This window comes from Alnus glutinosa, chromosome 5 (genome assembly GCF_958979055.1).
Source record: "Alnus glutinosa chromosome 5, dhAlnGlut1.1, whole genome shotgun sequence".
Classification (NCBI taxonomy): Eukaryota; Viridiplantae; Streptophyta; class Magnoliopsida; order Fagales; family Betulaceae; genus Alnus; species Alnus glutinosa.
In genome coordinates this window covers 27,186,361-27,199,758 of record NC_084890.1, presented here as the reverse complement: position 1 = coordinate 27,199,758, position 13,398 = coordinate 27,186,361, and the positions used below count along the sequence as shown (strand labels likewise).

Here is a 13,398-nt window from a genome sequence, read left to right as displayed (position 1 = left end):
ATAATAAAATATTACCAGTCACATTAGCTTGTTGTGAGGTTGTTGTGAGAAATGTGTAGGGATCATTTCTCTTGTGGTAAATGCATGTATATTGCCACCTCATTTATAAAGAACTTGTAGTAGTGAAATCTATAATATCCCGGGCACTCTTCCCATTTGGAAAAAAAAAAAAAAAAAAATGTAGTACTTTTAAGTCTAACTTTTAGAAATGTGTTACATGTACATCTTTTATAAATCATTTTTTGAAATTAATCATTGAATTTATAAGACCTACATATGGATCGTTGTGGGTCCAATAAATTTAATGGTTAATTTATAAAAATAAAAGTAATGCATAAGAGATATACAAAAATTATTTCTCTTAACTGTTATTATAAGTCTTTCAAAAATTCTTGTGGCAGTTTACATGAGTACTGTCTCATTAATTTGTAAAGAACTTATAATAAAAGCTGTAGCATTCTTGACGGAACTCAAATTCTAGACTATTCATGCTTCTTCAAAGTCCAACACTTAAGTTCAAACTTCAGTGTAGAGATTTTGTCATATCAACATTAATGACTTTTAAATTACTATATATATATATATATACATATATACTACATTATTTTAAATTTTAAATTTTAAATGACGTAGTACAATATACAAAATAAAATATTGACCAAAATTGATTATTTTCATTTCACTTGAAATAAATATAAATGTTATTCCAGCTGTTAAAAGATGATAAATACTAATATTGCAAGATTTAATTTGAAAATATCCTGGTCCATCGGCATAGGCCATCAAGGCTTCTCTTGGAATGTGGTTAATGGGAATGCTTCCTTAGAAAAGAGAAGAAAAAGCCTATTTAGTGAGATTCTGGGCACAAGTTTTTACGCTTCCATAAGCAAGAAGCAACTACTCTTTACAATATAGAAAGGATCATCTAACCTTAGCTTCTGAAGCAGTAATGTCATTTTGAATACTAGAAAAAATGCCTCCTCTCTTGCAGCTCTGGCATTGCGGACTTTTCCCGGCAGCTCAGGATAAAAAGACAACTGATATTCAAGACTACTATTCTATTTGCAAATATTCCTGTAAAGGAATATCTAATAACTAATACGGATAATTTTAGTTACTTCATATTATAAAGTTAACACTTCCAATACACATGTAGTCAATTTAGACGACAGAAAGCTATCAAGAGACATGCTTCCTACAAAGCGAACGCAAAATGATGGCCCCATGATATGATGAAAGAAAGAAATATGACAACAAAATGCATTGTGAAACCACACAAATACCAACATCTAGTGAAAAAAAGCCACCCAGACATAAGAATCTGTCTCTCCACTGGCTTAACGATATCCCATTAAAGGGTCAGCTGTTTTGCCAGACCTTGCATCAGTCCATGCTTTTGCAATTGTGCGTTTCATTTCTTCGTCCCCATCCTCGTACATGTTCTGCAATTTATGCATCAAGGTAAAATAGGAATACTAGGGCTCCATGTTTGTTGCGACGTAAATGTTTTATGTCGGAAAATATTTTCAACAAAATCAATTTATAGAAGAAATTATTTCCTTTGACAAAATTTTTTAGCGTTTAGCTCGTACAGAAAATAAGCGATGGCGAAAAATAGCCAACAACTTTCGACAAAGGTCCGGTGGAGTTCTAGCGATGATCCGGCAGAGTTCTAGTGGCTGTCCAGCGGACTGCGACGGAGGCTTAGGGATTTGAGAATGAGAAGCTCAAACTCAAAAATTGGTTTACGGTTCTAAAAAATGAAAACAATTTTACAGAAATTAAAAAATGTTTTCCAAGTCAACCAAAAACATACCATGATTTTTTTTTTTTTTTCGATAGTACCAAACACCAAAAAATAAGAAAAAATGATTTCCAAAAAACATTTTACGTCGTAACAAACGGAGCCTAAAACTCGATAGCAAAAACTTCCGGTGCATGTGTGTGTACATGTTCAAGAACATATGTTGCTAATGACAAAGCAGTGAGAAACTCACCTTCATTAAATCCATGATTCCAGCCATAGGATCCCGCTCTTTGTCCAGATTTGGCTTCAGCTGTAAGATAAAAATGCACTTAGTTGATTATGTTCCAATGGACAAATGTAGAATCCAACCTCTCATAGTGGGCAATTACCTTGTCCTCTTTAAAGTGCAAATCTAACCAGTTCCCCTTTGAAGCTTTGAATAATGTAATAATGCACCTTGAAGGCTTAACTACCACCTTGCACTTATCTGGAACAATCTTCTTGTTCAGTTTAGCTATGGCGCATCGGTAGTTCTTCCCTTGGACATCATGGAATTTGACATCAAAGGACACTGGCTTAAATTCGGTTTCAATTTTTTCCTGCTCAACTCCCTCTAGGGATATATATATCTGCGGGTGCAAGAATCATGATTAGAGAAATCAATCATTATACATAAGGTTTTGTCGTCAAGAAAGCAGTTGAGAAAAAAAAAACTCACAAACAAATATATTTTTGCATATTGTTCTTGCTTCAATGCCTTTCAAGGACCAACTCCAAATTTGATTTTGTTTTACCCTTAGTTAATAGCTTTTTGCTAACTTTTTTTCAGCATTCAATTTCATTCTTACCTTGACTTTGTCATCGTCCTGATCCCAGCTGAATGAAGCAAGAGTAGCATATTTTAATGCCGGGGTTGAGGGCACCGTAGGTGCAGTAGAAACAGGTGTTGGAATTTGCGAGGAAGATGCAGAGACAGCCTCTTTTGACAACTGGACATGAAGAACCAAAGTCAGTGCTCACAAAGGAAAACATAGAACCACACAAATATTATCCCTTTTGCCTGGGATAGCACAGACAACTGATCTTGTAGATAATCAAATAGCTTGCAAACCATTTGGTGCCTTTCAGCATGGTGGGTATCTGAGCTCAAAATATAAGATGCTAATCAATCTTTGCCAATCACTTCCATAGAAGATATGTCCACTTCTACTGGAAATAATAAATCCAGCATAAGCAGAAAAAATATATCATTTACCCTTGCAATTGGCATGTCATTTATCACATCATAAAGGTCTAAGCACTATTTATTAGCCTGTCAACATCTTAAATACTGATGACAACAATTATTTAAGTAGTCCCTCTAAAAGGGAAAACAATCTTAAAGTAGGTCTCCAAGGGTTTTGATAACAAAAGTGAAGAGGCCACTAGGCTCCTTTATTATCATGATTGTAATCATCATAAGAATTGGCTAAATGGCAGAAATCAACAAAATAAAGTTCTACTATTTTTATCACTTTTTAGTGCTGAAGGTGCAAGCAAGGTAAAGGACATTGGTACCAATATTAACCAGACCAATTTGGGGACAGTTGAGACAACTTCTATAGAAATAACTCTAAATTATCCAATAGTTTAATAGATCATAGCAAAAGTAAGCTTTTGAAGGGTCTACTTTCAATAGGAAGTACCTATCAGTTAGTTTTATGATTCAGGAACTGAATGTGAACAAAAGAACACATAATAATGTCAGTAAGGCTTCGTGAGAAACGTAAACAATTTATTGTTTTAATTCAATTGCTAGAGTATCCGTATTTTCCTAAGAGTAGTTTTACTCTGAACAAGTCATCCAAAAAAACTCAACACAAAATGACATAGTGCAAATGCACAGGGGCCGTTGGTTAGGCGTGGCCATGATAGAGTCTCCAAATCAAATCATTACGTCATGAAATTACTATAAGCTTAATTCCTTCATGTAAATTCAAAAAAGTTAACTAAATTCTTATCTTCATCGAACTCAATGCAACAAAAAGCCCTGGAATCCGAGGAGTGATCAAAATAGATGCTAATATACAGGCTAAAATTGCGTTTTTAAACAAAATTGACAAAAAAAATGTCCGGATTGGGAGTGCGTTTGAAAAAAAATGGCAAACAAAAGGCATAGGTTTACGATTTTAAAATCTGAACCACAATTTTAAACGCCAAATCACGATTTTACCAAATGATTAACTACATCCTTGAAAATCGTTTTTTCATCAGCTAGGTTTTGAAATGCTATTTTTCAAACAGCACTAAACCGCTGAGCCAAACGGACACCTAGTCAAAATACTTAAAATTCATGAACAATTTCACTATGACATAAACATTAGGTTCGATGAGAAAGAAACAAAGTTAAAATGAGATTTACAAAAAGAAAACAAAGAGAAAATGAAATGAAATAAGAAACAAATATATACACAATATGTCTACTCGCCGAGTCGCAGTAGTAACAAGAAATTCATAATTTTAGTAAAAATTAATAAAACAACAGAATTTGAGGTAAATCCTAATCAAAATAGTTAATTCTTCACATATATGGAATACATTTCACAATGACATAACCATTAAAAAAAAAAAAAAAAAAAACAGAGGAAAGGAAAGGAAAGAAAGGAGAACCTTCTCAAGGTTGCAAATCTCGGAGGAGATGAGGGAGACGATGCGAGGCCTCTTGGCGATGCTTTGTAGGTGACGAAGCTCCTCCAAGTCTAGAGCCAGTTCGTCCGCCATTGCTATACCTTGCTTGCGCTTCTAGTCTTGCGTCGCTGCGAAAGTAGCCTTGTTTATATATGTGTGTATGTGGAAATGGAAAATGCTAGAACCTACTGTGAATTTTGAAAGGGCAAAAGCGGGTTTAGATAATTATATTCATTTGGGCTAGGGCTTTTTTACAAAAAAGAAGGTTCTAGAGGGTTACTAGTAGGTTATGGTCCATGCCCCCGCTAACAGAGGGACTCATCAGCAAAAATGAAACGTGTTTAACGTGGCGTTGTTGATTGGGCTGAGAAATCTTTTTTCGAACAAATAACGTGTACTATTATAAATGCCGCAAATAGTACATCTTGAAAAATAAGGGATTGGACTCTTAAACTCTAAGCCAGAAGGATCTGACTTAAAAAACAGCTACCTGAGCAGAGACATCAAACCTTATTAGAAATACATTTGAGCATCTATTACATTAACGCTCACTCTCAAATAAAAGAGGGCTGATCTAGCATCTAGCCAACACAAATTCCAGTAAAATCTGAGCAGTACACAAGCAAATTGTACAGGAGAAAACAAGAAAATACACAACACAAAGCAAAAAAACCAAAAAACAAAGCTGCCGGCAGAAAGGCAGGAGCGGACTCCGTCAGCTACGGCGGCGCGTGGATGACATGCGTCGTCACCATCACCACCCAGCCGTAGATCAGCCATTGTAGTCCCCATCCCCATCAAGCGCAGCTAGAAAATGGCGGAGCGTGGCCGTCACGCGCGTCAGAAAGCAATAGGCTCTCTAGGGCGTATAGGCCACTCGCCGGACTCCGACCACCGACATGACTTGTGCTTCAAGCAACAGGAGCAGACGACGACGGAGAACACGGCTGAGGGGCGCGTGTCTTGAAAAAAGCAACGGAGTTGAGTAGATCTAGCTCCGAAAATTCAAGAAAAAACAGATAAAGAACTAGCCAAAACCACCGTTAAAAGACACGAACAGCCGCCACTTCCCCAAGCTAGAAACCTTGATTTTAGCTTTAATGCCTGAGACAAAAAGCAAGAAAGAAAAAACAAACACAAATACAAACCACTATAGCCTCAAAGGCTAGGAGAAAGTCAGCCACCACCGGATCAACCAGGGGGAACAAAAGCTTCACAGCCCTAATGGCTGAGAGAAAAACTAGCCTCCACTGAGAGAACTCAGGGAGGAAAACAAAAAGACACCTTAGTCCTCTTGGACTAAGGGACACAGGGAATCGGAGGGAGGGAGGGAGGCCAGCCGGCCTCCCCCGGCAAGCAAACTCTTCTGAAAGGTTTTTCTAGAGAGGTCGAGAGAGAGAGAGAGAAAAGATGCACTATTCAAATTTGGCTGAGAAATCTTAGGACTTGAAGGGCTTTGAGATTTGTTATGGTTCAAAGCATGTGGGTGGTGAAGTGGAAAAATTTCAATTAACTTTGAACGATCTTATTAAGGAGTAATGCTACTTTTTACATACCTAATGTGTTTTAGGCCCTTTTTTTATTTTTTGTGTGAAAAGTAACATTACTCTTTAATAATTAAATCGTGAGTTTGGGTAAAGCTTTTCCTGAACTACCGTTTCCAAGGTTCAACTTGATAGATTAATGAAAGACTAATTGTTATCTAATTATCTAGAAATGTTATTGATTATATGACACATTCTTAGCACATTTGAGATAAGCTAATTATAGAAGATGATGAGAAATACTTCACATACTTTTAAATACTCACTCCTTTGACGTGACGGTGAAAGTCACTATTGGATACTACTGCTTTGTTTGTTTCGACATAAAATGTTTTTCGCTGAAAATATTTTTCGACGTTTAACACGTACAGAAAATCTTAAATATTTTTTTTTATATTTTCTTTTAATCACATTAACCAATAAAAATTAATTTTTATTCACAACATAAATTTTTTAATATAAAATAATTATAAAAAAAAACCTAATAATTTGAGTTCTGGCAATAGTTTGACAGAGGCCCATCGGTGGTCCGATGATGATTTGGCGGTGGCTGACAGTTGCTTGGTAGTGATTTGACGATGGTTTGGGGGTGGTTTAGTGGTGGTTCGGCATTGCCCGTGGTGGCTTGGTGATGGTCTGTGGTAGCTCAGCGATGATCCAAAGGTAGCTTGGCAATGGTTCAGGTGGCACAGAGGTAGTTCAAGGGTGGCTAGGTGCTGATTCAAAGTGGTTGAGTACTGCTCCAGGAATGGCCCGTTAGTAGTCCAGCGATGGTCCAAAGGTAGCTCGATAGTTGTCACGGATGGCTCGGTAGTAGTCCAGCGATGGTTCGATAGTGGTCTAGCAATGGTCCAAGGATGGCTTAGTTGTGGTCCGAAGTGGCTCGATAGTGGTCCAGCGATGGTCCGACAGTTTAAGAAAAAGAAACTCAAACTCAATTTTTTTTACGAAATTTAAAAATGTAAATCATTTTCCAAAACTAAATAAATTCTTTTTGGTCAAATCAAAAATATTTTCAATCGCACCAAATATGAAAAACATTTTTTTAAAAAAAAATTAGGATGAAATAAATAGAACGTACATATACTTTTATTTCTTATTTCATTTAATAGTTACTGTCATGTTAGGATTAATTACGTAGAGGTACGTGTAGCACTCCTCAAAAGATGAGAAGTGATAAATTCCCACCTGAAGCATCAAAAGTTCATGATACTATCAGTGATAAGAACAGTTGCACACAGTTATACTTTCAAGGCTAAGGTTTTGGCGTTCCTTATGCCGTACACAATAAAGCTTTCAATTTTTGTTGCCCCCTTATTACTTCGGATGAAAAAAAACTAGCTGTTTGAGTCTTCTCTTGATTTTGTCCAATTAGTATGATATATTCTGAAGCTGCTTTTGCAGCTGTGCTCTTAGTTGGCAATTAGAAGCCAAGTTCCTATCCAAATTCTCTTTCACGGCTATAAGTTCAGACTTTCTCTTTTCAGCTACAGCTATCTCAGAATTATAGAAATGTTCATTGCCACCTTGGAATTGCAAAAGGCTTGACTGGTGCTGCAAGAAAGATCAAACTGATGTTAACGATGTGATTTTAGTTTAATCAAATAACCCAGCAATAACCTGTATAACGGAGTTCATGATATTTTTCAAGACTTCCAGTCTACCATGGAAAAGAAAGCAATATTTCTACAGTTTATCATTCTCATCAGGAACAAACGAAACGAAATTCTAGTCCATCATCCATATTAATCAAATATAACTCTCAATTTTCTCTAGCATGAATCATCTTAGATTCTTAATAGAACTGATGTAGCGAAAGCGATAAAAGTGATTGAAAATCTGTGTTTTCAATTCACAACAAATCAACGCACACGTTGATAATGAAAAAAGAATTGCTATTGAACTTGAAACTCCTTCACCATACAATCATGATCCTCTTATAACAATCCTAAGAGCTTAGGAACACAAGAAACTAATTTTAGCACTAACCTAAAATAGACCAAATCGCGTAAAAATGAAAAATCATGTAAATTAAGGAAAGCCTAAATATCAAAAAGTGAACCAAATCAAGAAAGAACTCAAAAGGGACGGAATCGATTCGTTGCCAAAATTAGAAAAACGCTAACATTATTTTGCATCAGATGGATCTGCTCAAATGAACTTCTAGCAGACTTTTAGCATAGCATTTTATCTGAACTTGGCTCTAGTAGACTTCTAGAGGAGAATTCTGTCTTGACTCGGCTCAAGCCAACTTCTAGTGTTGTTCGAGCCAACTTTTAACTGACTTCTAGCTGAGCGCCTTGCACTCCCCTTTTGTCTTACATCAAGAAAAAGTTCAAGACCTCCATCATTTTGTAAGTCTGCTAGACTTCTGAAAAAACTCAATGGGCAAGCTTGGTTTAACATCATACCTTCTGATAACATTTAGCGCCAACTTGTTCAGACCCAATATGTTAACTCCATGGCTCCAACTAACAAGTTAATATGAGCTTTAAATAACAATGCGTGCATGTCAGCATTTTCAAGTACGTCCATTGCAATAAGGTTGTAATAGAAAGAGATCACTAGGGAGGACGGAGTCTACCTTCAACTTCATCTTAAACACCATTGGCGAATCGCCTTCAAAGGACACAGCTGGTTAATCTATACATCAAGCCATCTTAAGAGCTAGGTATGCTAGAGCGTTCCCGGGAGAGGGGGGCGCAGGGGGCAGCTTATGATGGCACTATGTTAGTACGTTTCAAGCACTCTACTGATCTATATGTATATATATATATACACACACACATATATATAAAGCACACACTAAGGAAGTGGAACTTATAAAGGCTAAAAATTGTTGGTAAAAAAGGTTGATAGTTGATTGTTATTTGCCAAATTTATAGTTTCAGCCTACTAGAAATAAAACACGAAGTGTTAATTTGAATTGACACATTTTTGTATCCATATTCACCTCAAAGTGGTCAATAGGAGTTGTTTGGTGATGTGTCATTCTATCTCTCTATAGATTTTTGTAATCTATGGTCACATTCTCCTTTACTAAATGATAAACCTAAGTTTTTTAACCTATGTTAAATTGTCTTTTTCATTGCTTCTGTAACTTCTAGGGAGATAAGATATTCTAAAATCTTTTTCAAAACATGTTTTTTACTTTGCACTTGAAAACAACTTATTTAACTTTATAATGCAAACTATCTTCTTCGACATCTAATTTTCAAACTTCAGCTCTTGATGATTTTATTTCCTTAAAAGAGCATAAGCTGCAATTTTAGACACTTTGTTTTTGTACTAGTTCCTACATGTTACCTTACTTATATATCAATTTTGCCACATATTTATGAAGTTTGATAGATACACATATGGCGTTACAAAATATTTTATTTCTATTTCGAATTGTATTTATCATATTTTTGTATATATATAATAGAAGCACAGTAATAGAAAACATTATCTTGTCATTAAATTTTATTATTTTAGTTCTAACCTCATTAAAGATAAATTTATGGCTCCGCCACTGTTTCTTATGATCAATTAGTAAATAAATAAATCAAACTACCCATGCATCCCTGAAGTTACCTTTATCGTATATAAAAACGTATACCCCACAAGGCCTATTACCTTAATTAATCACGAAAAAATAATAAATTCTATTTTAACCCATTCCTGCAACAGGAGCTCTCTGAACAGGATGCCTAAGAGGAGAGATAAAAGACTTCCTTCAGAAGACAGATCTAACAGCCCCCAAAAATTCTTTGAAAGAATCTTGAACTTCAAAATAAGATAATTGAGGATCAATTAAACTATGGTCAGACACAAAGGTTTGGTTAGAATCATAACCTTTCCAGCAAAAGAGTGACAATTAGCAGAACTTATATTAAAGCCAAGCATCTGTCTGACTAACTGGAAGAAGTAGAACCAGAAATAAAGAAAGAGAAAAAAAAAAAAAAAAATCTTTCAAGGACAGATTCTGGAAATGATGATTATTAAACTCAACTGGCAAATGAGAGCACCTCAAATATCTAGCCAAAAGAAAAATAAACCTATTCAAGAACCACAATGCACCTAGATCAATAAAAATCCACAGTTTAGAATGCTGAGACCTGAATATTTTTCACAGGGATCACTGATTCAGAATTCTAGTATAAATATTTTAAGCCTCTTCTGTAACTTTGAACACCAAATATATCCTTGAAATGGAGCTTCCCTCATATTCGTTGTACTCATCTACAAGATACGCTTATTAGCAGACCCCATTAGGGTTTATGAGATTTAGGAAACTCCATTTCAATTTTATCAGTCACATCCGCTTCAAGCAGGGATCTAAGATCGAAAGCTTTATTCCAATAATTTGATGATTGGTTAATTGAAGTCAGAATAATTTATTTTGAAGAAAACCACCCTCTTTTATGTTCATTTTGAAATCCTAAGGAACAACAAGATTTTGTCCAAAAATTTTAGGGGAAAATACACTTTACCGCCCCGGGCAGAAGTTGGACCTCTTTTTCGATCTTGCCTCAAATGTTTAAAAAAAGTTTCAATCGTCCCGAAGTTTCAACCGTCAGCAAGTTTGCCCATCCGTTAGCCACTTCCGGCTTCTCTGACCAAAAATGACCCACGTGCGTCACACGAGTTTCTAGGGGAAGAAGACCCCAAAATGCCCTTATTTAAAAAATAAATAAATTAAAAATAAAAAATAAAAAGGTTAAATAAAAAAAAAATGAATGAATGGCCGGCCACCCCCAAATGGCCCATGGGGGTGGTTTCGGCCACCCTAACTTTGGGAACTTCATCCACTAAAAACCCACGTGAGCGCACACGGGTCATTTTCCATCAAAGAAGACACAATTGGTTAACGGATGGACAAACTTGCCAACAGTTTAAACTTCGTGGGGGCTTGATTGGCACTTTTTAAACATTGGAAGGAAGATCGAAAAAGGGGTCCAACTTAGGGGGGTAAAGTACTGTATTTTCCCCAAAATATTAAAATACCATAGAGACGGCAGGTCCCTTTCATAGTTTAAGATACAAGTAAGCTTCTTTGAAGCTTCACAAGATTGAAGCTTATGCTTACCCGATTGAGCATCTACTTAGCAGCCTATGATCTTGCCCGATGGTTTAGTAACCTGAGCTTTAAAAGTAGACTAGATTAGACCTCTCGCCTCTTCTTGTTCAGATAACTGACTACACTACTTAGAAGAGGTTCCATCTCTTGGTTTCCTAGTTGTAACCAGTTCTTGATTTGAAATCTGATTCTACGATTTTTAAATAGGCCTTTCTTCTTTTGCTCCACCCAAGAAAATAATGAATATATGATTCACTAATTAACTAATTAAACGAGGAAGGTATACAAGGAAGTCAAGAGGACTTCTCTTTTTAAATTTGGCATACATACAAGTCATTTCAAAGCCTTCCTCAACAAATAAAATTGCTCCTTAATTATAATACCATTGCATTGAAATGCTTCACAAGCTCCACAAGTACAGTGGCTCATTTAAACTGACTCAACACTAGCAAAGCAAGTACCCATTCCCTTCTCCAACCACTACATATTGTAGTCTACACAAATATCAACGACTCTTATAGATTGATATTGCAAGGTTCTGTAGGAATTGTGTAAGCATGAAATGTTCTCAAGTAAAAATATGTTCAGCAATCACATATAGTAGAGAGCAGCAACAAAGGGCATAATTCTCATTCTAAAAACAAAAATCCTAGAAAAAAAATTCCTATAAATAAATAAGTACAAAAAAGGGAACTTATACTAAGATTGCTTAATACTGATACTTTCTTCACTTCAACTTTTCACAATATATGAATACTCTCACATGCATAAACATATAACAAATAAGCATATATACATACAAACACAGGTCCATGTGAATGTGATGAAATATAGCAAACTGATAACACATTGTATTTCACAATACATCTAGAGGATAATATTCAATGCGATTGGGTAGTAAATAGTAATAGCCCTAATTTTTTACCTCTTTTATGCGGTTCCTCAATTCCTCAACACGCATTCGACATTCCACAACGAACTTCTCCACATTTTCTCTGAAGTCCTTCATCTCACAGCTCCTCAATTCGTAAAACATATCCCTCTCCTTCTCCAACTCCCCAAGCTCCTCCACCTCACTCTTCAAAACCCTAAACAATCCAACCCTATTTGTTTTACCTACATTTCAATCCAAAAAGAGATAGACCACACGAAGATGTTACCAAAATTATTACCTCCAATGTTCCGAATCGGTACAGTATTTGGCATCGAGGGTCTCGATTTCGGACTTGCGGGCCGATATCTTGAAGCTCTGCGACGCGATCTTTTGGTCGAGCAACAAGCACCGTTGCTCCATGGCCCTGATGTTTGCGTGCTTCGACGCCAAGACCTGAGACTTGTTCGCCTGCCATTCTTTCTCTGCCTGCAAGCATTTTTCACCCCGGTGAACGAAGGTTTAAAAATTAGGGTTTTCAAGAGAGACTTCGCTCTCTGTTTGGATGTTAAAGTAAATGAAAATAAAAGGAGAGGATGAGATTATACAATGTGTTGGATTTATTTTCTTTTCCTCGATTTTCTTGGCAACCAAACAGAGGAGAGAGATTAGTGTTTGTATTGGGGACCTGGAGGAGAGAGAGACGTTGGTTTCTGGTAAGTTCCATGTGCTCGAGCCGTTCGCGGAATGCAGTGGAAAGCGCCATTGCCGTGCGAGACCCTTTGAATTTGGGATATATATACAGATATAGGTAGGTGAGAAGGACTCGAGTACAGTGTGAGCTCGATATCGTGGACAAAGTCTATTGGCTGTAATAAAGAATTCATAGCTTTGTTTTTTTGATAGCCCATTCTATAAAGAGTAATGATGGCAGGGACAACCTTTTCTATGTGGGAACGACATTTTGGCTTTTAATAAATTTTTTTAATAAAAATAAAAAGTCTAATTTTAAAAACTTATTTCCGTCCATTTTATACTCATTTTCTTCTCCAAACCATTTTCTCTCTAAATCTTTCCCTCCCTCTCTCCATCTCCTCTCCTCAACCCTACCGTGAGCCTACCACCGTCAACCACTCACAAGCTTGTCACTATGCATTCTCCATCTCCAGCCAAAAGTCACCATGCGTTCTCCATCTCCGGTTCAACTCCGAAGAATCCGATGACCCAACCACAGTACCACCACGAGCAGCCCCAGCCGAACCACCACCACCACTACCGACGAGCCCATCCACCATAAGGTTTTCTTAATTATTTTTTTTATCTTTCCTTTTGATTTTCTCTCCAGATCCGATTTTTTTAGTTGTTTTTGGGTGAGATTTGGCTAAGAAAATGCAGGAGTTCGAGGGACAAAGTTGGCTGAGATTTGGGCTCTCACAGTTTCGGCGACCATTTCCCTCATTTCCAGCCTAGATCTCCTCCATTTCCGACACCGGTACCGATCTCCCCC

The 13,398-nt window shown here is 36.6% G+C and overlaps 2 protein-coding genes across 2 annotated transcripts; both read right to left on the bottom strand.

The window, feature by feature from the left end:
* Positions 1 to 1,096: 1,096 nt before the first annotated feature.
* LOC133868569 (uncharacterized) lies at positions 1,097 to 4,592 on the bottom strand. Its single transcript, XM_062305497.1, has 5 exons — positions 4,397 to 4,592; positions 2,596 to 2,736; positions 2,137 to 2,376; positions 1,998 to 2,057; positions 1,097 to 1,442 (listed from the first exon to the last, which is right to left on the bottom strand). Exons 1-5 carry the CDS (start codon positions 4,505 to 4,507, stop codon positions 1,338 to 1,340), a joined length of 657 nt encoding a protein of 218 aa, XP_062161481.1. The 5' UTR covers positions 4,508 to 4,592; the 3' UTR covers positions 1,097 to 1,337.
* Positions 4,593 to 7,025: 2,433 nt separating this feature from the next.
* Positions 7,026 to 12,701, bottom strand: LOC133869807 (uncharacterized). Its single transcript, XM_062306880.1, has 4 exons — positions 12,580 to 12,701; positions 12,193 to 12,380; positions 11,946 to 12,108; positions 7,026 to 7,512 (listed from the first exon to the last, which is right to left on the bottom strand). Exons 1-4 carry the CDS (start codon positions 12,655 to 12,657, stop codon positions 7,330 to 7,332), a joined length of 612 nt encoding a protein of 203 aa, XP_062162864.1. The 5' UTR covers positions 12,658 to 12,701; the 3' UTR covers positions 7,026 to 7,329.
* Positions 12,702 to 13,398: the final 697 nt, after the last annotated feature.